Below are 25,242 nucleotides of genomic sequence, written 5' to 3' on the forward strand. Positions count from 1 at the left end.
TGTTGATGGTGGGTGTTTCGGCGATGGTAATATCATTGAATGTCATGGGGAGGTGGTGAGGGTCTCTCTCTTTGGAGATGGCCATTGCCTGACAGCTGTGTGGTACAAATATTACTTGCCACTTATCAGCCCAAGCTTGGACGTTGTCCAGATCTTGCTGCTCGCAGGCAAAGACTGCTTCGTTATCTGAGGAATTACTAATGCAGCTGAATATTGCAATTATCAGCGAACTGACCCTCTTCTGATCTTCTGATGGAGGAAAGGACATTGATGAAGCAGCTGAAGATGCTTGTGTCCAGGACCCTGCCCTGTCAAGCTCCTGCACCATGTCCTAGAGCTGAGATGATTGGTCTTCAGCAGCTAAAATCATCATCTTTTGTGCTAGGTATGACTCCAGCCACTGGAGAAATTTCTGATTCCTATTGTTGTGGGATTTCTCTCTGCACTGTTTTATCAACCGTGGCAGTTAACGCCCCACGTTCCTGATCGCAACTGACGTCGCTCAAGTTCTTGTAATGCAGGCCTCGTTGCTCCCTTTGGTCGACCGATGTGGCTCCTTCTGTGGTCGCCGTGGCCAGGCATATCAGTAAGGTCATCTGTATCTGAGTCCTGTAGAGGAGATAAACAGTGGACGCTGGTCGTCACTGGTTCAGTCCTTATTATTTACTGTGCCTTTTGAATTTCTTAAGTTGCGTCCAGTGTTTCCACCGACCTTTTCCTTTCATATTTACGCATGCGCAAGTGTCACTGGTCATTAGGACCTCGTCGGGTCCCTGCCAGCGAGGTGCCCATCCTGGTCTGGCGGGTAAGACTCTTACCATCACCCTGTCCCCTACTAGTAAATTTTCTTCTTCCTCTCTTTCCTCCAATTCCATATATTTGTTGGTCCCTGACTTCCTGTCTCAGATCATGCAGTTGTTTTACATAGTTCCTTAATAAACCGCCTAATCCTGTCCTGGGCTGGTCCCACGTCTTCACTACCCGTGATCGTGCCCTCGGGCAGCCTCATGGCCTGCCCAGTCATTAGTTCAAACGGGGTTAGTCCGGTTGTGCGATTGGGCGTAGCCCTCGACCTCATTAGGATGCTAGGTAGTAGGTCCGCCCATCTCCTGTCGGTCTCGGCAATGGCCTTTGCGAGTGACACCCTTAAGGTTCTATTCATTCTCTCTACCATTCCTGAGCTCTGTGGGTGGTATGGTATGTGAGACCTCTGTTTTACTCTTAATCTACTTGATGACTTTGCCAGTGAAGTGCATTCCCTGATCTGAGTCTATTTGCAGTGGCACTCCCCACTCCAGTTGTTCCGAGGGCCGGTACGACCTATTTCTCTGCGGCTTATTTTATCATTCTCGGGTCAGCGGGGTGCTAGACTGTACTATCCCCTGTCTAGGTCCCTGGCCCTCTTTGCCCCCTCCTCTGGCCCAGCAATCTACTCAGCTGTGACCCGTCTTCCGGCAGTTACCACACCTCTGGTCCTTGTTCCCTTTCTCCATTTTACATTCGCAGGCCCTGTGCCCGGGTTTGCTGCAGTTGTAACAATTCCCAGAACAGGTCACCGCCGCTACCCTCCCGCTGTGTGCTTCCTTACCCTTTCTGCTTCTCGTATCTACCTCGGTGACCCACTCCACAACTTCTCCAAAGTCAGTTCCCACCGGTATTCCTAATTCAAGGATCTTCTGGTGTTCTGCACTAAGTCTTTCCTTCAACATTTTTAGAAACACTGGATTGTCTCTGTCTGGGTTATCTGTTCCCGAGAAGTCGCAGTACGTGGTGTATTTTCGCTCCGCGTACTCATGGGCCCTTTCACCTTTATTCTGGGTTAGTCCCACCACCGCTGACCAGTTAGATCAGGCTTCCCCTAGTCCTCCCTTTACCAATCGCTTAAAAACGGTTGTATCTTCCTAGCTGATTCAATCCCCGTGCATCCTTCCAATTTCCACTAAGGATCAAGTTGAGCATCCCTAGCCAGGTTTGCCAGGGTATCCTGGACTTTATGAGGACGTGTATATCTTCTGGGTGAAGTGAGTGTACATTTATCATCTCCTCTAACTTATTCCAAACGTCGGTGTTTACATGGTTTGTTTTAGGGGTCGGGAGGTCCCTCGTCATCATCTGTTTCTCGGCTGGGGTGAACGGGACATATCGTACTGTAGTCTGAGCCTGCCCATTTCCCACATGTCTAATCTCCACCGTAATAGGGGCCATGGCCATTCCGCCCTTCTTCCCGGTTTCGGGCAGTGGCGGGGCCGATGGTCCCTCTGCGTCATATTTAGGTGGGGGCTCCCAACCCCCGTCATTGTCCCCGTCATTGCCCTGCGGCTTCCTTCTCTAATTCTCCCAAGTCAACGTTGTCATTATCGTCTGTCGCTCTAAACCTTGTCCCGGTGCCTGCACCGCACTGACCTTAACCTTTTCCTTTTCTATATAACTTTGTGCATGTTTACTGAGTCCCAAGTAGCTACTAATAATTAAGTATTCCCTTCTCTTCCTTACCCTTACACTGGGCGCCCCACCATTCCCTTTGCCTGTCCGGACTGTCGTTCAGACTCCAGCCTTTTTAATTTTCTCGATTACTTTCTTATTTTTTTCTGCTATAAAGTTGGTTATGGACCCTTCCAGTCCCCGGTCTTCCCCTCCTGTGGCCATGTTTTAAAAATTCCTCTGGCCTGCGCAAACGGTAACTCGGACCTTCCTGCTACAACGCGGTTCTGGTTACCTACGACGGCTCGCGGTTCTACTGCACAGAGATCACTCCAGTACCCGCTAATCTCCTGTTCTGATTCCCTACAGTCTCACGTCCAGCCTTCTGGGGTTCCGCACCAACTATGGTTGGTAATATAAGGTACTCACCCGACTTGCGGTCCCATTATGGTTGGTTGTTCGACTGCGTCCTGGGAATCCTGCCAACTACGCAATGTTGTTGTGGGATTTCTGTCTGCCCCAAAGCAGACGGAGACGAGCGTGTGCTGGTTCCAAGCGATCTTTATTCAAGCACATGCAGGGAGAGGCTTTCTCAGTCTGAGCTGAGATGGGAGTCTAATTTTTACATCCGAGCAGTTGGCTTATATACAATCTTACATCTTGTTTCCTTCACATCTTCGGGACTTGGCCAATAAATTGTCCAAGTCACGTACACTTAATCACATCTCCACAAAACACACCTTGTTTATCTCATTTCCCCTGTTTCCACATCTGCCATTGTTCTACTCTTAGCTCTTATCCAATTTCGTACACTTAACCACATCTTCGCAAATCACATTGGTGGCCCATTGTTCAATGCATGGCCTCTTCGCCTTCTTTCACTCCCCCAATCATCGTGTAATATGTTTTTTCCAACTGTCTTTGTTCTGCCAGACTTCTCCTTTATTACATCAGCCAGCTAGTCAGTTAAGCTGCTAATTAACTTTTAACCCCTTCACTGTTGACATCAGTTTTACTAGGGCTCCTTGGTGCCACACTCGGGTGAATGCTTCCTTGACGTTTGGACCAAGGCTGAAATGAAGTCAGGAGCTGGCGGAACCCAAACTGAGTATCCGTGAGCAGGTTGTTGGTGAGTAAGGGCTGCTTAGTAACACTGTTGACGACTTCTTCCATTGTCTGCTGATGATTGAGAGTAGAGGGGTAGGGAGATGAGGGCGGCAATTAGCCAGGTTGGATTTGTCTGGTTTATTTGTGGACAGGACTTACCTGGGCAATTTTCTACGTTGTCGGGTAGATGCCAGTGTTGTAGCTGTACTGGAACAGCTTGGCTAGATGTGTGGCTAGTTTTGAAGCACCGGTCTACAGCCAGAATGTTGTCGGGGTTGGTAGCTTTTGTTGTGTCTGGCACACTCAGCTGTTTCTTGATGTCACGTGGACTGAATCGATTTGGCTGAAGACTGGCATTTGGGGTGGTGTAGGATTCGCAAAATTGAACTTTATATTATAAAGGGTCGAATGGCAGAAGAGGCCATGATTTTAAAGGCTATTTTAAAAGAAGCCCAGGAAAAGGGGCATACAAAATGGCCACCAGACCCCGTGACCAACTTATTGGGACACTTTAAAATGGTTCCTGCAAATCCTCAGACAGCTTTGTGGATTCAGCCCAAACTAAGTTCTGGAAGCCGTTTGAGAGAACGAAACCAGACACCCACATATACATATAGATTGGATGCAGATCCAGTCAAGATCAGCCTGTAGATAAAGGCCATCTAAATGTTGACCCAGACAAAAGGGAACAGTTTCATATTCATGAGAAGAGCCTCAAGGACCTGTTAAAGACATCACCAGGACATTAAAAACAATGAAGGTCATTCCAGACCAGAGATGGCCCTTTACCGGCCATCTCAAGTATTTTAAAATATAATAACTACCCCGTTGTGCAACAAGCCCGCCAAAAGTTAAAACAAAAGTCTAACCTGATTTGGCACGAGATAAGGGCTTCTGATGAGAAGTATATCTGGGAACCGAGAGGTAGAAAGAGGTCATCGAGAGAAGCATCATGGAAAACAGGAGGAAGCCATAAACGGAGCGGCCATCGTCTGAGAGGAAGAAGAAGACTAAGCCGCCATTAAGAAGGTCGTTCGAGCCGGCGTCCCGCCCCGGGGTAAAACATCGGGAGATCATCGACCAACCCCGGGCCGTTGACGAAACGAGAGGCCATCGACCCACTCCAGGCCCAGGCGAAAAGACAAGAAAAAAACGACAGAAGAAGCCGAGGTCGAGCCGACGATCCCCGACCCCGCTGACATCCAGACCAGCCGGTGTCCAGCGTCCCCAACCCCCACCTCAGGAGAGAGGTGTGGCGCAGCTCGCTGGGGCTCCACGATCCACGAGGAGACAGGACGCCTGAATCAAAACGCAGACCTGTTTCAAAACCTTGCACTTCTTAGTTGGATTGGTGAGCATGTTTCTGGCCCTCCATAATCAGATCTAGATAGGTTTAAGGGGGTGGATATTTAAGGGTACAATTAACATGAGTTGTTGTCCCTCGATGTTCCGTGTGTTTCCCTATTTCATGATGATCGTTGTAGAGTATAATATGCCTGTATTTGCCTTAGTTAGTATTGTGTCGTTATGATTTGTTTGTGTTTTTCCCTCCCATGTACTCTCTTATTTGCTTGCATTTGATGTGTTTTACCTTATGCAATAAAATTTCATTTCGTTTCATCAAACTTGGTCTACAAGAGTTTTCTCTACATTGTAGTTCCTGCCCCAAAGTCCAGAGTATAGAATCTAAGGGGCGAGTGGGTCGAACCACTCAAGGTTTTACTGTGCAAGAGAGAGAGGCCTCTAGAGAGAGAAACCTCTGCGATATAAAACCCCTTACAGACATTTTCTGTAAGGGGTTTTAGATCGCAGAGGTTTCTCTCTCTCTTGCACAGTAAAACCTTGAGTGGTTCGACCCACTCGCCCCTTAGATTCTATACTCTGGACTTTGGGGCAGGAACTACAATGTAGAGAAAACTCTTGCAGACCAAGTTTGATGAAACGAAATGAAATTTTATTGCATAAGGTAAAACACATCAAATGCAAGCAAATAAGAGAGTACATGGGAGGGAAAAACACAAATCATAACGACACAATACTAACTAAGGCAAATACAGGCATATTATACTCTACAAGGATCATCATGAAATAGGGAAACACACGGAACATCGAGGGACAACAACTCATGTTAATTATACCCTTAAATATCCACCCCCTTAAACCTATCTAGATCTGATTATGGAGGGCCAGAAACATGCTCACCAATCCAACTAGGAAGTGCAAGGTTTTGAAACAGGTCTGCGTTTTGATTCAGGCGTCCTGTCTCCTCGTGGATCGTGGAGCCCCAGCGAGCTGCGCCACACCCCTCTCTTGAGGTGGGGGTTGGGGACGGCTGGACACCGGCTGGTCTGGATGTCGGGGATCGTTGGCTCGACCTCGGCTTCTTCTGTCGTTTTTTTCTTGTCTCTTCTGGGCCTGGAGTGGGTCGATGGCCTCTCGTTTTGTCAACGGCCTGGGGTTGGTCGATGATCTCCTGATGTTTTACCCCGGGGCGGGATGCCGGCTCGAACGACCTTCTTGATGGCGGCTTAGCCTTCTTCTTCTTCCTCTCCGACGATGGCCGCTCCGTTTATGGCTTCCTCCCGTTTTCCACGATGCTTCTCTCGATGACCTCTTTCTACCTCTCGGTTCCCAGATATACTTCTCATCAGAAGCCCTTGTCTTGCGCCAAATCAGGTTAGTCTTTTGATTTAACTTTTGGCGGGGCTTGTTGCACAACGGGGTAGTTATTATATTTTAAAATACTTGAGATGGCTGGTAAAGGGCCATCTCTGGTCTGGAATGACCCTCATTGTTTTTAATGTCCTGGTGATGTCTTTAACGGGTCCTTGAGGCTCTTCTCATGAATATGAAACTGTTCCCTTTTGTCTGGGTCAACATTTAGATGGCCTTTATCTACAGGCCGATCTTGACTGGATCTGCATCCAATCTATATGTATATGTGGGTGTCTGGTTTCGTTCTCTCAGAAACAGCTTCCAGAACTTAGTTTGGGCTGAATCCACAAAGCTGTCTGAGGATTTGCAGGAACCATTTTAAAGTGTCCCAATAAGTTGGTCACGCGGTCTGGTGGCCATTTTGTACGCCCCTTTTCCTGGGCTTCTTTTAAAATAGTCTTTAAAATCATGGCCTCTTCTGCCATTCGACCCTTTATAATATAAAGTTCAATTTTGCAAATCCTACAGTGGTGGGGACCTCAGGTGGAGGTCGAGAAGGATCATACACTCAATGCTTCAGTCTTGTCCTTTCCGCAGGTACTGCACTCTGCCATAGTTGAGGATGGAAATATTCGTGGAGCCTCCTCCATCCATTAGTTACATTTATATAGCGCCTAACACGCCCTCAGGACGTTCCAAAGCGCTTTACAACCAATGAAGTACTTTTTGAATTGTAGTCACTGTTGTAATGTAGGAAATGAAGTAGCCAATTTGTGCACAGCAAGCTCCCACGTGTGGTAATGATCAGATAATCTGGTTTTTTTGCAGTGATGTTAGTCGAGGGATAAATATTGGCCAGGTCACCAGGGAGCAATACCCTGCTCTTCTTCAAATAGTAGGATCTTTTACGTCCACCTGAAGAGGCAGATGGGGCCTCAGTTTAACGTCTCATCTAAAAGGTGGCACTTCTGACAGTGCAGCACTCTCTCAGTACTGCACTGGAGCATCAGCCTAGATTTTTGTGCTCCAGTATTTGGAGTGGGAAATGTACCCATAACTTTCTGACTCCGAGGCGAGAGTGCATCCAACTGTGCCACTTCTGACACTGGGAGCAGGAGGTTACAAAGAGACATAGATAGACTAAGTGAGTGGTCTAAACTGTGGAAGATCGAGTTCAATGTGGGGGAAGTGTGAAATCATTCACTTTGGATCCAATAAAGAAAAATGGAAATATTTTCTTAATGGGGAGAGACTAGGAGCTGTGGAAGGGATTCAGTTGTCCATGTACTCAGTGTACAATCAAAAACACTAATGGAGTGTTGACCTTTGTCTCAAAGGGGTTGGAATACATAAGAACATAAGAATTTGGAGCTGGAGTAGGCCATGCTTCGCCATTCAATAAGATCATGGCTGATCTTCGACCTCAGATCCACTTTCCTGCCCGACCACCATATCCCTTGATTCCCCTAGAGTCTAAAAATCAATCAATATAAAAACATAATACAAAAGTGAGGAAATGATGCTGCAGTTAGAAACATAGAAAAATAGGAGCAGGAGTTGGCCATTTGGCCCCTCGAGCCTGCTCCGCCATTCAATATGATCATGGCTGATCCTCTATATCTCAATACAGGAGACTTTGGTTTATCCAGAGGTTGTATGTCCGGAAACCTCGATCTACCGGCAGAAATCAGGAGCCGTTTTGTTAGGTTTTTTTTCTTCTCGTGGCTTTTTTTTCAACAGTCAGGCTCTGGAAAGTCTCTCTGAAGCTGTTGCTAAGCTACAGAGACGCTTCCAAGGTACGGGCCGACTGTTTAGAAGCTGTTGCTAAGCAACAGTGTTTGTTGTCCGATACGGAGATGAAAACCTCCGTATGCTTCAACATTAACGCTGGTATGTCTGGCAGTTTTGATAGATCGGCAACAGCTCGGTCCCGTCAGTGCCGGATATAACAAAGTTTCCTGTACTATATTCCCGCTCTCTCCCCATACACCTTGATGCCTTTTGTGTCTAGAAATCTATCTATCTCCTTCTTAGATATATTCAGTGACTTGGCCTCCACAGCCTTCTGTGGTAGAGAATTCCACAGGTTCACCACCCTCTGAGTGAAGAAATTTCTCCTCATCTCAGTCCTAAATGTCCTACCCCGTATCCTGAGACTGTGACCCCTTGTTCTAGACCCCCCCCCCCCCAGCCAGGGCCTTGTACAGGGCCTTGGTCACATCCTATATGGCGTGCTGTGTTCAGTTTTGGGCACCAAACCTCAGGAAAGCTATACTGGCCTTGGAGTGGGTGCAACGCAGCAGTGGCCCAAGGTTTCCTTGTGGGGTCTGAAGGAGCGCTCCTGCTCCTTACCTCTCCGGGCCTCTTCCAGCCCTGGCTCCTGTTCCTGGCAGGTTTGGCCTGACGGAGGAGCCACCGGCTTGAGGCAGATGTCCTGGCTGCCTGCAATTTAAAATTGCAGTTGTCAGATTAGGACGAGACAGGAATAGGTAAGTCCCCAACTCCATTTTAAAGGGAGTTAAAATCCAGGCCCTCATCCCAGTGCACACCTTCAGTTTCTTCATTTTAAAGTGAGAAGTCTGTTAAGTTGCTCACTGTCTCCTCGCACTCATCAAGCTTTGTTTCTCCAGGGTATGTTGGGGATGTTGAAGGAAAATTGATACATCATTACACTGGTAATGTCCCAGAGTCTGTTAGTTTTGGAAAGAGGTCTCGGGGCATACCGTTAAGAGTTGAAATTCCATAGGGCCCAAGAATAGGACCACTATAATTAGCTGTCATTGTGGTGTAATGGCATCTCAGGACATAAAAAATTTATTTGACGGGGGCCATTAATAGCAGAAAAAAAGATGCCTGTTGTTAACATGGAAGAGTTAAGAGGATGATCCAATAAATAGATAGTAATTAGATCTGTTCGGCTAGCATTCACTAAAACCTATTTGCAATTGAAGAATGTTTTCAGAAGAATAAGTGTTGGTTCATAGGATTCCATAGGATATACAGCACAGAAACAGGCCATTCGGCCCAACCAGTCCATGCCGGTGTTTATGCTCCACTCGAGCCTCCTCCCGTCTTTCCTCATCTAAATCTATCAGCATAACCCTCTATTCCCTTCTCCCTCATATGCTTGTCCAGCCTCCCCTTAAACGCATCGATACTATTCGCTTCAACCACTCCCTGTGGTAGCGAGTTCCACATTCTCACCACTCTCTGGGCAAAGAAGTTTCTTCTGAATTCTCTGTTGGATTTCTCGGTGACTATCTTATATTGATGGCCTCTAGTTATGCTCTTCCCCACAAGTGGAAACAGTCTCTCTTTATCCACTCTATCAAAATTTTTCATAATTTTAAAGACCTCTATTAAGTCACCCCTCAGCCACCTTTTTTAAGAGAAAAGAGACCCAGCCTGTTCATCCTTTCCTGATATGTATACCCTTGCATTTCTGGTATCATCCTTGTAAATCTTCTCTGCACCCTCTCCAGTGCCTCTATATTATTTCTATAATATGGTGACCAGAACTGTACGTAGTATTCCAAGTGTGGGCTAACCAAGGTTTGATAACTTCCCTACTTTTCATTTCTATCCCTCTAGAAATAAACCCTAGTGCTTGGTTTGCTTTTTTTATGGCCTTGCTAAACTGCGTCGCATCTCTTAGCGATTTGTGTATTTGTACTCCTAGATCCCTTTGTTCCTCTACCCCACCTAGACTCGCACCCTCCAAGTGATAAGTGACCTCCCTATTCTTCCTACCAAAATGTAATACCTCCCATTTATCTGTGTTGAACGTTGAACTTAATTTGCCAATTATATGCCCATTCTGCAAGTTTATTAATGTCCTCCTGTAACTTGTTGCAGTCCTCCTCAGTATTGACTATCTACCCGCCCCCCCCCCCCCCCCAACAATTTGGTGTCATCTGCAAATTTAGAAACTTTGTTTTTGATTCCTAAGTCTAAATTGTTAATGTAAATTGTGAACAACAGTGGTCCCAGCACTGATCCTTGTGGAACACCACTTCTGCCACTGTGAATAGCTACCCTTTACCCCTACTCTCTGCTTTCTGTCCTGAAGCCAGCCATGGATGGATATCACTGTTTAAAAAAAACTCTAAAACATTAAGAGTTGTTGAAAGAGGTGTAACTGGGTTTTTAATGGCATACTGACTGCTGAACAATCGTTCTGGCCTTGAAAATCTAATTTTATATTTGTGGAATGTCAAATTTTTCCATTAATATGATTAGAACTACAAATTTTTAATATTTTTTAAAGTTTATGATATTTCAGCTTCTATCTTAATCCTATGTGTATGTTCCGATCTTTATTTTACTCTGTAAAATTTATTGAAGGTAAATTATCATCTGTGCATTTTACTTCCTGGTTTGCCGTCTGTGAGAATTCTTTAATGTGAGTGGCTGCTCAGCCTGGTTGATGACATCACTGTTACTGGACGCTGGTGATTCGCTTGATTTGGCGCCAGATTCAGATTAAAGTCGGGAGAGCTGAGGTAGACGCCGTGGAGATGGTGAGATCTTTGTGGGCAGCTTTCTTCGAGGTCAGCGGCGAGCGTCCTCGCTTCGCCGCTGACCGCGAATTCCAGCCAATATCGAGAAGTTCTCCATATTTTAGTGACCCTTCTATGTAGATATATCACAAATCACAGAAACCCCACAGTGCAGATAGAGGCCATTTCGGCCCATCGAGCCTGCACCGACACATATCCCACCCGATCCCCATAACCCCACGTATTTAATCCCCCTAACACTAAGGGTCAATTTATCATAGCCAATCAACCTAACCCGCACATCTTTGGACTGTGGGAGGAAACCGGAGCACCCGGAGGAAACCCACGCAAACACGGGGAGAATGTGCAAACTCCACACATATATATTTAATATGAGCAGGTGTGTGTGATGAATAAGGAGTTTTGGTCTCGATTCTAATCATAAATAAATCTATGTACAGGAAACTCTTTATTATCCGGCACCAACGGGACCGGTGTGGTGCCGATTTATCAAAAAGTCCGGATTACAGAGAGGTATAGTTTAAAAGGTACGAGAGCTCCGTACACAGCAACAAATCCAGGCTTCCCTGTTGCTTAGCAACATGTGCAGGAACTCCGGCCCCAGATCAAGCGTCCCTGTTGCTTAGCAACAAGTGCACGAACCCCAGTTACACAGCCACAGATCCAGGAACTGCCACTAATATGAAGTAAAACTTACCTGAACCTACTCCTGAATTTTGCTGGTTAACAGAGATTTCCGGTTATTTAGGTGCCGGTTAAAAGAGAGTTTCCTATTTTGATATAAAAGCGGAAAATGCAGGAAATACTTGGCAACAATGCTTCCTTTGAGCTCCAGCGCAGCCGGGCAGCTTCTAAATGCAAAAGTCGCGAATGTGCAATTTTTTAAAATTTAATTTAAATTTTTTTGAATGGGCTGTGCCAGCGTGTTCCGTTTTTATTTCAGGTTTCCAGCGTCCCCGCAGTATTTTGCTTGTGTTTTATGTATTTTGAGATCTGCCTATAGGAAAGTGACCGGCACTTTTAAATTTTGGTCACTGCCGCATTCAGTATTCAGCTCGGAAATATAGAAGCTGCTGCAGATCAGATCCATAACTTTTTTGTATTTAGCCGACTAAGTATTCTGCCTGTGCAAATGCATTTAATTTGCAAAACTTGCTAAGAGTAGATGTTCTCAAAGTATTTGGCATAACTGCTTACTTTATTCTGGAGTTGGTCCATTAGTACAAAATAATTCACATCCAGGTGACAAATCTTTTTTTTGTCTCCAGTGCCTATTAGATGAATGCTGCAGAAACCCTCTGTAATATATGTTTGTTTGGCTGCTTGATTTGATTTTTGAGAGAGAAGTTCTTGATTTCCTGGTCAAACTTCAAAGGGTACCAGGGCCATATCACTGTGAGCCTACGCTCTGTTATTATTAAGGGATTGTGTCTCGATCTGTCTTTCAAAGAGTGTTAGCACAGGATTATGTCTCTATTATTTTCTATGTTTGAGGGACAATATTTGCATTTGATATACTACTGTGGACCTGCTATATGGTCTTTGTTGCTACTTATCTATTTTTAATAAATCTGCTTCCTAGTATATAGCCTGCACCCTGGTCTGCTAGTGTTTGTTCTACTGCTTTTAGAAATATTGGAGATCATGAGCAGGATTATGGCACACCTAAAGATAAATACTGTTTCTGCTTGGTCTCTGTGCTTGCTACATTACTCCGATGTTGGGCAGGTAAAGGCACATCCTGCTTATGGGAGTCACCTATGGTGCTGAATATGTGGAGCATATGAGTGACTATTGTTAGATGTATATGTATTGATGTATATAATAAGTATATGCATATATATGATGTGTGTGTATATTTATGTATATGTATAGATGTTCAAATGGTATTTACATGAAAAATTGAAGATTGTAATATTTTACAAACTTTATAGTGTACATTAATGAGTATTAAAATGTTAATATTGCATTTTTAGTAACTATTGTATTTTCATATTTGAAAACTTGAATAAAATTTAGATTTAAAAAAAAAAATCAGATTAATTTTACTGATGTTTAATAATTGTAGCTCCCGCATGCAGCAAGACCTGGACGACATTAAGGCTTGGGCTGATGAGTGGCACGAATGTTACTTGCCACTTAAGTGCCAGGCAATGACTATCTCCAACAAGCAAGAGTCTAATCACCTCCCCTTGACATTCAACGGTATTACCATCGTTAAATCCCCCACCATTAACATCCTGGGGGCCACCATTGACCAGAAACTTAACTGGACCAGCTACATAAATATTGTGGCTACAAGAGCAAGTCAGAGGCTGGGTATTCTGCGGCAAGGGACTCACCTCCTGACTCCCCAAAGCCTTTCCACTATCTACAAGGCACAAGTCAGGGGTGTGATGGAATACTCTCCACTTGCCTGGATGAGTGCAGCTCAAGAAGCTCGACACCATCCAGGACAAAGCAGCCGCTTTATTGGCACCCCATTCACCACCTTAAACATTCACTCCCTCCACCACTGGCACACCGTGACTGCAGTGTGCAACAACTTGCCAAGGCTTCTTAGATAGCTCCTTCCAAACCCACAACCTAGACCGCCTAGAAGGACAAGGGCAGCAGTCTCGTGGGAACACCACCACCTGCAAGTTCCCTTCTCACACCATCCTGACTTGGAAATATATCGCCATTCCTTCACCTGGAACTCCATCCCTAACAGCACTGTGGGAGCACCTTCACCACATGGACTGCAGCAGTTCAAGAAGGCAGCTCACCACCACCTTCTCGAGGGCAATTAGGGATGGACGATAAATGCCGGCCTTGTCAGCGACGCCCACGTTCTGTGAATTAAAAACAAATATCCACACGGCCCAAATTTTGAACACCTTGTGAAAAGGTAATTCTGTAATTATAGTACTTGAGTTATTTATTGCTTGTGACAGTTTGCCATTAGCCTTTTTCAATTTTCCTTCTTTAGTAGAAAATGTCTGGAGACTTGAGGTCTGATATCAATTTAAAAGAGCCACGATGGGACCAAGGGGACTTCATGGGGCGAGCCAAGCACTTCTTCATGGTGACGGACCCTCGCAACGTTCTGCTCTCTAGTACGGCGCTAGAGGCAGCGAGGACCATTATAGAGAACTACAAGTAAGACTGTAGGCAATGTTAGCAAGAGTGTCATGTAAATGCTTCTCTTTATCAACTATAAAAAGGGCACTATGTCATCTTTGATGCAATATAATTATATTGGAAGTCTGTTTGTACCTCTGTTTTGTTGTCTGGCCTCCACCTAGATTATTTTAGTAATTTGTAAGGATGAATGTAAAAATTGTCGTCGCGCATTTAAAAAAAAAAAAAATCTCCTTGCCTTATTTTCTGTGAATTTTGTGCTGATCCAGGTCATGTTACTGCTGAAGAATGGGGCACTTTATATCACTGTCAGCATCAAGCACTCCTAAGTCAGATGTAGTACTGTTTGTTGCAGAGCAAAGCACTCGCTACTCTGCCCCAATCTGCACCTCAGTCACAGCTTCAGAAGGGCACCCTTCACTGAACTAGCGTTGCATTTTCCATTTGGCACCTGCCATCTTGAGATTGACAATTCCGTGCCAAATCAGGACGTCTTCTGCACTGTCGGCCGTTGTCCACTAGCAGTGGGATCGAGACTGCTGAAACGTGCCTCCTGTAGGATCCTTGCAGTCAGACTTTCATCCCATCAATCTGGGCAGCAATGAAACTCTCAGTCCCAGAGGCAGATGGTTTCTGCCTCACCCACCAGAAGACACAGTCCCGTTACTTTCATTTTACTTTCTGATTTCCCCTACCCATTCTCTCTTTGGTTAAATCTTTTGCCTCTGCTTCGGGTTGGCTGAAAATGGGAGTTTTTGGACGCTGGATTTCCTGTGGAGCAATCGCCCTGAGGTGTTGCCTGCCACAGCGCTGCATCAAGCTGCCCTGATCAAATTCCAGAGCTAGCATTTAATTATTTAGACACCTTATCAGTAGCCACAAACATCAGGAATTCTTCCAGAAATTGTCTGGGTATGAACGTGACTGTAGCATATTCCTGTATAATGTCAATGAAAAGCTATTAATTACAACAAAAAAAATTTGCATTTATATAGCACCTTTCCCATCCTGGGAGGTCCCAAAGTGCTTCGCAGCCAGTGAATTACTTTTGAAGTGTAGTCGCTGTTATTTTGTAGGGAAATGCAGCAGCCAATTTGCACACAACAAGGTACCGCAAGCGGCAATTAGATAAATGAGCAGATCTTTTTTTAGTGGTGTTAGCCAAGGGCTAAATATTGGCCGAGGACACTGGGAGAATTCCTCTGCTCATCAAATAGTGCCATGGAAACTTTTATGTTCACCCGATCGGACCTATGACAGTTCAGCGCTCCTTCGGCACTGTACTGAAGTGTCAGCCTGGATTATGTGCTCAGGTAGCTGGAATGGGGCTTGAACGCACAACCTTCACATTCAGCGGTGAGAGAACTACCATTGAGCTGAAGCTGACACTAATTGATTGATTAAAATTAAACATTAATCAGAAAACGACTTTCCTTCCCCATGTCTCAGCTGATTTAAGGTAGCGAGTAGCTAAAATAGACAGACCACAAGCTGATCTGGGCAATGTTGTAATTAGGGTCACAACAAATAGCGCCCCCTTGGCCATTTAAGGAAAAATGGTCCACGGTTCCCGTTTCTGTTGGCTATCCAGAGACTCCTGCTGAATTAGTGTGTTAGTTGAGGACAGAATTTTGATCCCCATGGTCAAATTGCCTGCCAACACTTCCTGTCTAGACTCGCGTAAATAGTTACCTAGGCCTGGAGCCAGAGGGCAACCAGCGCCCGTCAAACCATAACCCAGTTATGGGAAAACGTCTGAGGTGGATACGAGTTAACCTTGTCGACTGGCTATCTATTGAGCTTCAGATGTATCCTGCTAATCTGCTATTGAAACTCTTTCCACCACAGAATTCTGATAAATTAATCATATTATGCATTACAACTTTGGGTCCTATGTCACTGTTGCCTCTTTCTGCCCGTGTCTGTTGGCTAACAGTAAGAAATTTGACAAAGTGAATATTTATCATTTTGTCAGTTGTATACTTGTGTAACTAAAAGAGCTAATGTCTAGCCATGAGTTTAAAGGGAGCAATTCAATCCTCTGATTCGGTTTAAGCAGTCAAATTGATTAACTGTCTTGAACTTACGTATTAGTCACTCTTTCCCGACGGTGAGGCTGCATAAATTAATGTAATTTTAGAAGTTAACCTACGTAGATTGATGGAAATTTGTGGAAGCTTTAGACTGACATTTGAAAGTATTTTACAGGCAAATTCCCATCATCTGAAACCCTGCAGTTGGCACGGTGTGCTGCAGTATTACACAAACACTCCCAAGTTATTGAAGTCACTTGGCTCAGTTTCAGTAACCAAATTCTTTAATAGCTTTTTTTAAAAAAAAAAAAACCTGTGGTTGGCAGTTTGCAATCTTGCTGAAAGGAAAAGATTAGGCCACCGGGCAAGCAAAATCTTTTGGTTTTATGTTTATGTTCAGTTTCAATTTCATAGAGGAGGAGAAATTCGGTTGGTTGCGCCACTGATTAACGCCTAAAGAGACCGAGAAGTGGGGCGTTAGCCAATTTCCAGACGGGCGCAAGGCGCCTAGCGCCTCGCCCCATATTTAGCATGCATTTAGTGCCGGCGCTAAATATTAGCGCCCGCTCATGGGCGCAGGCTGATTATGATGTCATTTGAGTGTGAAACGCCTTTTTGGCGCCCCGGACTGGAAATTCAGTGGCGCCCCCCTCCGTAGCACCTGGCGCTAATAGTGACAGCTTACCTGGGCCTTACCAAGTCGCTCTCGGGCTGGAGGAGCGTTATTTAAAGGGGACTGGTGTGGTTTAAAAGCGGCAGCCATTTTTGGTGCACAACTTCCTCGAAAGCTACAAAGAGTTGCTGAGCTGCACACTGAGAGCCATTTGACCACTGAGCCAGCGCAGGCAGACGATCATCAGCCTTCTGACCATCACCTTGCTGTTGGTGAGCCTTGACAACGGGGAATCTTCCTGTGGCCACTTATTATGGGGGCTGCATTGGAGGGGAATGTCCTGCTGCTGAATCATCTGGGAAGGGCACCGAGACTCTGGGAGAGGGGGGCGGGCATGGCCAGACGGATGAGGGCCAACAGACGTCGCCGCAGCAGACCATACGCTGGCAGGGTTTTCCGACAGCAGTTTTCCTACATGAACATGCCGGAGGAGCAGTGTGTCAGAAGGCTGCGATTTAGAAAGGAGGTGGTGAATGAGCTGTGCCAGCTGCTTCAGCCAGATCTGCAGCCTCAGATAAGGTGCAGGACATCTCTGTCGGTGGCTGAGAAGATGCCAGCTGGCCTGAACTTCCACGCGAGCAGCTCTTCTCAGGCTGCGCGTCAGAGGCTGATCAGAAGTAGCTTCTAGGCCCCTCTCTCGGAATGCTTGCTGCCATTCAAAGAACAGGAATGGAACCGGTCTGATACCCCCAAGCCTGTGAAGGGCAAGATGCATGTAAATAGAAGGCATGGCCATCGTAAATGAAGAAAGTGCTTCATTACCCAAAATGTGGTTCCTTCAAACATGAGAAAGCTATGGCAACAGAAAGCAAAACTAATACACTGACACATAACTGCCTCTCACACCCGGGAGACTGCCAAAAACATAAATCACATTCCGATCATCTTCCTTGGCCTTGATTCCACTGCGCCAACCAAAGCATCCAATGCCCCATCAGTGAGGCGTTCCGCTCTCTGCCTCACCCTTTCCATTTCTTGCTAGGCTGGTGCACCACAGGTAGGCTCCCACCGCTTTGAAGGCCTACAAGGCAGTGAGTGTGTCTGGTGATGCCAATTGACCTGCCCCTTTAAGAGCTGGCCGGCGCCAGTGTGTCTCAGGGAAAGTGATTATTGAAAGCAGCTGCGCTGCGCCCCGCCGCCGCTAAATTGGGTTGCGCCCCCGGGTTAGTGCCTTAAGAGCCTCGTGCAGCGCCTAATTTAGCGCTGCAATCACCCTCGGGCGCAACGACCCAATATCGCGCCAGATGGCGCTAAATCGCAACTGGCGCTAGGCTTTGCGCTTCGCCAGAACTAGCGCCCCAAACGGGGCTATACCCAATTTCTAGGCTAGGGTCTCTTGGCTATAGCTACATTTTATCCTGCTACCAAAGTAACCACTAAGGTTATACTTTATAGCAATGCTATCATGTTACATGATGTAATGCTGAAGGCTTATACTACAGGAAACTTTGTGATATCCGGCACTGACGGGACCGAGCTGTTGCCATCCCATCAAAACTGCCGGACAAACCAGCGCTAATGTTGAAACATACGGAGATTTTGAGCTCCGTATCTGGCAACAAACCCTGTTGCTTGCTTCTAAACAGTCGGCCGTACCTTGCAAGCATCTCTGTAGCTTAGCAACAGCTTTAGCTAGATGTTGCAGAGCCTGACTGGTGGGGAAAAAAAAGCAACGAAAAGAAAAAAAACTTACTGAACCGACTCCTGAATTTTGCCGGTGGATCGAGCATTCCGGACAGTTAACCTCCGGATAAACCAAAGTTTCCTGTATTTCAAAACTGAGTTTTACTGCAACAGATGAAATGATTGTTTTTGTTTTCTTGGTTGCATCTTCATTACCCTGCACTTTGAAGGAGAGCTCGGAGACAATAGCCCAGAACGTGTGGGCGACATGTTCTACTAGTTGGCAGGCCTTTCACAGCTGTTCTTCTGTGTACCATTATATTGGAGGACTGGAATGCAGCTTTGAAAATATGGGCCTGGCGATTCGACCGCACAGTGCCCGTTTTTCAGGAGCTGGACAGCCTCCTAAGTGTCCAATATGGCGGGTAGGAAGCGCACGCTTATTACAAGCCATAAGTGCGCCGCCCGCCTTATTTGATATAGGCAAAAAATTCTGCGTCCTGAGCCCACGCCTGAAACATCCCTTTGCATATGCAAATAAGGAGCCCCGAATGCCTGTTTGAAGTACTCCACTGCAAGATTGGTTTGTCCAGAGGCAGCTGGCACCGGCTGCATTCAGGAAAATCAGGTTTACAGGTGGTCCTTAAAGGGACCACTGCAGTCAGAAGTGCCAGGCAATGACTATCTCCAACAAGCGAGAGTCTAACCACCTCCCCTTGACATTCAACGGCATTACCATCGCCAAATCCCCCACAATCAACATCCTGGGGGTTACCATTGACCAGAAACTTAACTGGACCAACCACATAAATACTGTGGCAACAAGAGCACTTCAGAGGCTGGGTATTCTGCGGCGAGTGTCTCACCTCCTGACTCCCCAAAGCCTTTCCACCATCTACAAGGCACAAGTAAGGAGTGTGATGAATACTCTCCACTTGCCTGGATGAGTGCAGCTGCAACAACACTCAAGAAGCTCGACACCATCCAGGACAAAGCAGCCCGCTTGATTGGCACCCCATCCACCACCTTAAACATTCACTTCCTCCACCACCGGCGCACTGTGGCTGCAGTGTGTACCATCTACAAGATGCACTGCAGCAATTCGCCAAGGCTTCTTCGGCAGCACCTTCCAAACCCGCGACCTCTACCATCTAGAAAGACAAGGGCAGCAGGTGCATGGGAACACCACCACCTCCAAGTTCCCCTCCAAAGTCACACACCATCCTGACTTAGAAGTATATTGCCGATCCTTCATCATCGCTGGGTCAAAATCCTGGAACTCCCTCCCTAACAGCACTGTGGGAGTACCTTCACCACACGGACTGCAGCGGTTCAAGAAGGCAGTTCACCACCACCTTCTCAAGGGCAACTAGGGATGGGCAATAAATGCTGGCCTTGCCAGCGATGCCCAGATCCCATAAGCAAAGAAAAAAGTCCGGCACCAACAAGGCAAGTGTTTAAATATACTTGCCTGAATGTGGAGCTGGGAGGTGCAGGAGTGCTCCTCCCAACCCCACATTAAAAGAATGCTGGCCACAGCCAATTTCTCACACATCTCCCCGCCCCCCCCCCCCCACCCCCCCGTGCTCCTGTTCACAACTTCTGAACACAACATGCAAAATATTGATACAGTGCTGTTTGCTTTGGAGTGATTTATTGTGACCTGTACCTGAATCAAAAAGTTTCATCTACTTTAAAAAAAAAAAAAAAAAAGACGAAATGGAAAACTTTAAGATCTTTGCTTTCATTAACATATTAATTCTGTCATGACTTTATCCAGTACTGCTACGCATACGATTCCAGTGTTTTTGATTTTTCAGGCATGGCAAAGTACAGCCGGGTCTAACTGAAGATGAGCTCTGGCGAGCCAAGTACATCTACGATTCTGCCTTTCACCCAGACACGGGCGAAAAAATGATTCTGGTCGGGCGGATGTCTGCACAGGTCCCAATGAATATGACCATAACTGGCTGCATGCTGACCTTTTACAGGCAAGTTTCAAGCACACAGTCTGTGTGTGGGTGTGTGTTCATGGGCAGCTGACAATCCCATCCATTGACAGCATTAGAAAGAAACCAGCCCAATATTTAGTCACGGGTAAAGGTTCATGGAGTGAGCAGTCAATCTGCACTGTGACTTATTATTACACTCTGCACTTCAGTGGCATTAAAAGCTTTTTGCAGTATGAATCTGACTGAAATATGTTGCGACAAAATAAATATTTTTGTCTGTACTTGTAGCCGTAGATGTAAAGGCAACAAAGAAAGAATAAAAAGGAAGAATTTGTGTTTATATATTGCCTCTCGCATCCTCGGGACTCGTCAAAGTGCCACACGGCTTTTGAAGTACTGTTGCACTGTAGGCAAACACGACCGCCAGTTGTCAATTGAATGTGTCTCCCATGTGTTTAATTTTGTGGAATGGCCCTAACCCAGGCAATTTTTCATTTATAAAAGAAAAATACTGCGGATGCTGGAAATAAAACAATGTGCTGGAAATACTCAACAGGTCAGGCAGCATCTGTGGAGCGAGAAACCGAGTTAACGGCCGCAATTTCGCCATTGGAGGCGGGATCATGACGAGAGAGGCCATTGGTGGGTTCCGGTCCCGCTCCCGGCTCCAGTCAATCTGCGAAAAAGATTTTACGTTAATTGGGCTTGTTAGGCCCGCCCTGCGCGTTACCCAGCCCAATTACAAGGTGCGGGTCTGGTGACGTCACCTGATGACACGTTTGTTGCTGGTATATTTAAAGGGGCCATGCCCCCATTTGCTCTCAATTCTGATTTAATGCTCCCGAGTGCTGGTTCAGGCAACACTGACTGCAGATGGACAAAGGACCGCGCCACGTTTCAATGATGACTCCCTCCATGTTCTTGTGGAGGGAGTCAGAGGACGCAGGAAGGTTCTATTCCTTGGGGATGGAAGGAGGAGACCTCCTCAGCAGACGAAGGCAGCCTGGCTGCAAATAGCTGAGGAGGTCACTGCAAGGTGTATTTCTTCGCACGTGGGTGCAATGTAGGAAGAGGTTTAATGATCTTCTGCATTCAGGAAAAGTGAGTATAAAAGCACACTTACCTTCTTTCTGCTGTGCCTCATCACATCCCCATCATTCTGCATTGCCAACCCTACTCCTGCACATCCTTACTCAACATCCCTTGCACCATCACCCATCCCTCCCTATGTACAGAATCACATCCCCATCTTACTATGCACCTCTCACACTCACCCTCATCGTTTTGCAATGACAACAACTAACCACTCCAAGGAGGCAACTTGGTATTGGCATCTCGCTCCATCATAGTCTTCCTCTAAACATCTATCCTATCTGTTCTTTGCATTCATTCCATCACTCTCACTCAAACCTTTCTTGTTTCCCTCATTGCAGAAAAAGAGAGCCCACAATAACTGGGAGAGAGAGAACAGGAGGAGGACCACCATCATTGCCTGTGCTCACCAATGCTGAGGAGGCAGCTCTGGACATAACAGGAGTCGTTGACCAGCCTGAAGTGGGGGACGGAGAGTGGGGCTCATTAGAACAACCTGGTGACTGAATTATTTTCCATATACATCTTAGTTGGCATTAATGAGTGACTCATATGGGGTCTGATGTCAAGAGAAATTGAATGCTCATCGTGTGCATAATGGCATGTGTCTGCAATCTACATATCACATGTCTAACTCATGTCGTTAATCTCCCACAGGACCATCAAGAGCTCCCCCCCCCCCCCCCCATTGTCCAGGTGGAAGAACAGGAGCACTCCTTGGAGGATCCTCCAGCTTCTGAGGGAGCAGCATCAGCAGAAATGAATGCACCCAGCACCAGCGGAGAGACAAACACCTCTGTGGGTCCTATGTGAGATAGAGTAGTGTTGTCACCAGGTGTTTATCACCCGGTGTATCAGAAGTCACAAGTGAGCAAGACCAGATGTTGGAGACAGGGACAGCAGTGGAGACTCGACAGAGGGCGCAGGAGTCTCCTAGCTCTGCTGAGCTGCATGTAGACGCTGAGCCTCGGGGGCCATCCAGGACGAGGGCGATCCTGGAGCTTCAGGAACAAGGTCAGGAGGCTCTGACAGGGTTTGCAACCATGGTGACTGCGAGTGTGCAGAGAATGGAGGAGTCCATCTCAAGTATGAGCAATGCCATGGTGCACGCACTGGCAACTGTAGGTTCTGCCATGCAAAGGCTGGCAACCTCCATGGAGGACATAAATCGCCAGACTCGAGTATATGGTAACACTTCTAAAGAGATGGTCATCTATGGAGGATAGATGGGCATCTATTGAGGAGAGAAACCAGAGGTTCATGGACTTCCTTGCTATGAAGAATGTCAGTACAGACATGGGTCCTCATGGCCCCACTGATGTGCAGCAAGGTGCTCTCCATCTACTTGCTAGCAGAGAAGTGCGGGTGGCCCATGAGAGGGATGATGGTAGGAGGGGACATGGAAGTGGGGCTCCTCTCCAAACGATCAAACTTCTACCCCTTTGCCAACCCCTCGGTCAGAGCCCCAGATGTCCCCCCGGACAGTGATGGCCAAGTCTGCCCTTGCACAGCTGCAGGAGGAGCAGACTTTGGTGGGGCCCTCACAGGCTCCAAAATCCAGAGGACGACTGCCAAAGGCGTCTAAGCAGGCGTAGCAGGGAAGTGAGCAGGCTGCCTCTACATCTGCTGAAGCCACAGGGGTAGCATCACATAAAAGCACGCGTAAAAGAAAGATCCCACATAAATAGTCACCTGGGTGATTTGCTATCAATAAATGTTAAGTTTCTGTTCTTTTACTTTGTTGTAATAAATTAATTTTTTTCTGAATGTTTTCATTCGTTGCCATATGTGTGCTCACAATTGTAAGTGGCAGAGTGAAGGGTAAGGGTGTATTTTATGTCCAGCAATGGTGGTGACAGTGCAAGGAATGCACAGTTCATTGTAGAGATGCTCTATGGTGTTGAAGTGGGGTGATGCCAACCTTCATGCGCATGTGGCAGCCACATGTCTGTGCTGCATAAAGTTAGGTGAATCTGGCATTGATTAGTCCATCTCTGGCATCACGGGCAGCAATGTGCTCGCATTCTGGTCGCATTGGGCCAACCGCCGCCTCCAAGTGTTCCTCATGCTGAACCTCATTCTGCTCCTCCTCCTCCTCTGAAGAGGCTGTGCGCTCTGCGCTCTGCGCCTTGTGCCTCATGCAGTGCTATGTTGTGCAGGGCACAGCAGACAACGACAATCCTCGAGACCCTGGCTGGTGTGTACTGAAGGGCTCCACCAGATCTGTCCAGGCATCTGAAGTGCATTTTGAGCAACCCTATTGTTTGCTCTGAGACTTCTGGTGGAAATATGGCTTTGATTATAACGCTCCTCAGCCTCGATTGATGGCCTCCTCAACGGTGTCATTAGCCATGTCTTCAGGGGATAGCCCTTGTCTCCAAGGAGCCAGCCGGAAAGTTGGTTTGGCGGTGCAAAGAGCTGAGGGACAGTGGACTGGCGTAGGATGTAAGAGTCATGGCAGCTGCCAGGGAACTTTGACGCACACATGCATGATGCTCTTCCTATAGCTGCACACCAGCTGCACTTTAAGGGAATGGAAGCCCTTGCGGTTGACAAATACTGCTGAGTTCTGATGGGGTGCCCTGATGGCCACATGTGTGCAGTGGATGATGCCCTGCACCCATGGGAAGCCAGCCAGATTGACAAAGCCTAGCACCCGCTCGGTAACACTGGCTTCATCAGTGGAAAAGTGGATGTAATTGGCGGACTTGTCAAAGAGGGCAGCGGTGACCTGCGTGATGCATCTGTGGGCGGCCGACTGGGAGATGTCGCTAATGTCTGCTGCTGATCCCCGGAAGGAGCCCGACGCAAAGAAGTTGAGGGCGGTGGTGACTTTGACCGTCACTGATAAGGAGTGTCCACACGCTCCTCTGAGCTGCAAGTCTTGATCGAGCATTGTGGAAATATCTGCGACTACCTATCGTGATAGTCTCAGCCTCCTTTGGCACTGTTGCTCAGTCAGGTTGTGGAAGCTCATCCTCTGCCTGTAAATCCTGTGTTGGGGGTATCTCCTGCGGCGCGGTGCAGCCCTGCGCTGATACCCTTTGCCTTGTGCAGCAGCAGGTGGTTGAGGAGAAGGTTGGCACGGTGGCATAGTGGTTAGCACTGTTGCCTCACAGCGCCAGGGACCCGGGTTCGAATCCGGCCTCGGGCGACTGTCTGTGTGGAGTTTGCACATTCTCCCCGTGTTTGCGTGGGTTTCCTCCGGGTGCTCCGGTTTCCTCCCACAGTCCAAAGATGTGCGAGTTAGGTTGATTGGCTATGATAAATTGACCCTTAGTGTTAGGGGGATTAAATACATGGGGTTACGGGGATAGGGTGGGATATATGTTGGTGTAGGGGTTACGGGGATTGGGTGGGATATGTGTCGGTGCAGGCTCGATGGGCCGAAATGGCCTCTATCTGCACTGTGGGGTTTCTGTGATTCTTGTTGGTGCTGCTGGTGTGCCTGGTTCTGCTGCTGCTGCGGCTGATTCTGGTCAGATTCTGAGGACCAGGGTGAGGCTGAGAGAATATAAATCGTTCCCATTCTGCTGTTATATATGGCAGGTGAGGATGAGATGTTAGAAGCAATCAATCAATGGCGAGAGAGGTTGTTCCAAGGAGGTGACAGTGGATATAGAGTTTACACCACACACTTACAGCCTCAATAAAGATCAAATGTGTCTTCCAAATCCTGAAATCAGCAACTTCTGACATTGGAAACTGAACATATGTGAAATGTTAGCTTTTTATACTACATTTGCAGCTGTGAACTATTCAGCTCAATTGAACTCCTTATCTGACGTGATCTCTGAACAATGTGAACCGTGTTAAAAATGTGCTAAAATAGAAATAGGCTGGCAAAATAGTAGTTAACAAGCATTTAACAAGCATTTAATTATCTTAAATGCCCCCCTGGGTCTGTTCTGCAATCGCAGACCCAACACTTTGGAAACTTACATGGAGGCGGGTTTGGAGCGGGCTTCCAACCCGCTGTCAATCATTTCGATTTTGACAACAGACCCGACTCCGAACCTGCCCTCTGAGCGCCGGCAAAATCG

The 25,242-nt window shown here is 46.8% G+C and overlaps 1 protein-coding gene across 6 annotated transcripts in view; it reads left to right on the forward strand.

Annotated features, from left to right (window-relative positions):
• sfxn3 (sideroflexin 3) overlaps window positions 1-25,242 on the forward strand; it is a 113,798-nt gene that overhangs the window by 40,992 nt on the left and 47,564 nt on the right. For 5 of the 6 annotated variants that reach the window (XR_015079182.1, XM_085994319.1, XM_085994321.1 and 2 more), the window contains exons 2-3: window positions 13,675-13,844; window positions 19,976-20,146. Coding sequence is in view for 5 of the 6 variants with exons in the window: in XM_085994319.1 (XP_085850445.1) it covers window positions 13,681-13,844; window positions 19,976-20,146 (335 nt within the window). In the remaining variant the exon portion in view is untranslated. Of the gene's footprint in view, window positions 1-3,431; window positions 3,551-13,674; window positions 13,845-19,975; window positions 20,147-25,242 lie in introns of all 6 variants that reach the window. The other variant, XM_085994318.1, reaches the window with a different exon arrangement.

Source organism: Somniosus microcephalus, chromosome 8 (assembly GCF_052327205.1).
Source record: "Somniosus microcephalus isolate GS21.2 chromosome 8, FLI_Smic_1.0, whole genome shotgun sequence".
NCBI classification, from domain to species: Eukaryota; Metazoa; Chordata; class Chondrichthyes; order Squaliformes; family Somniosidae; genus Somniosus; species Somniosus microcephalus.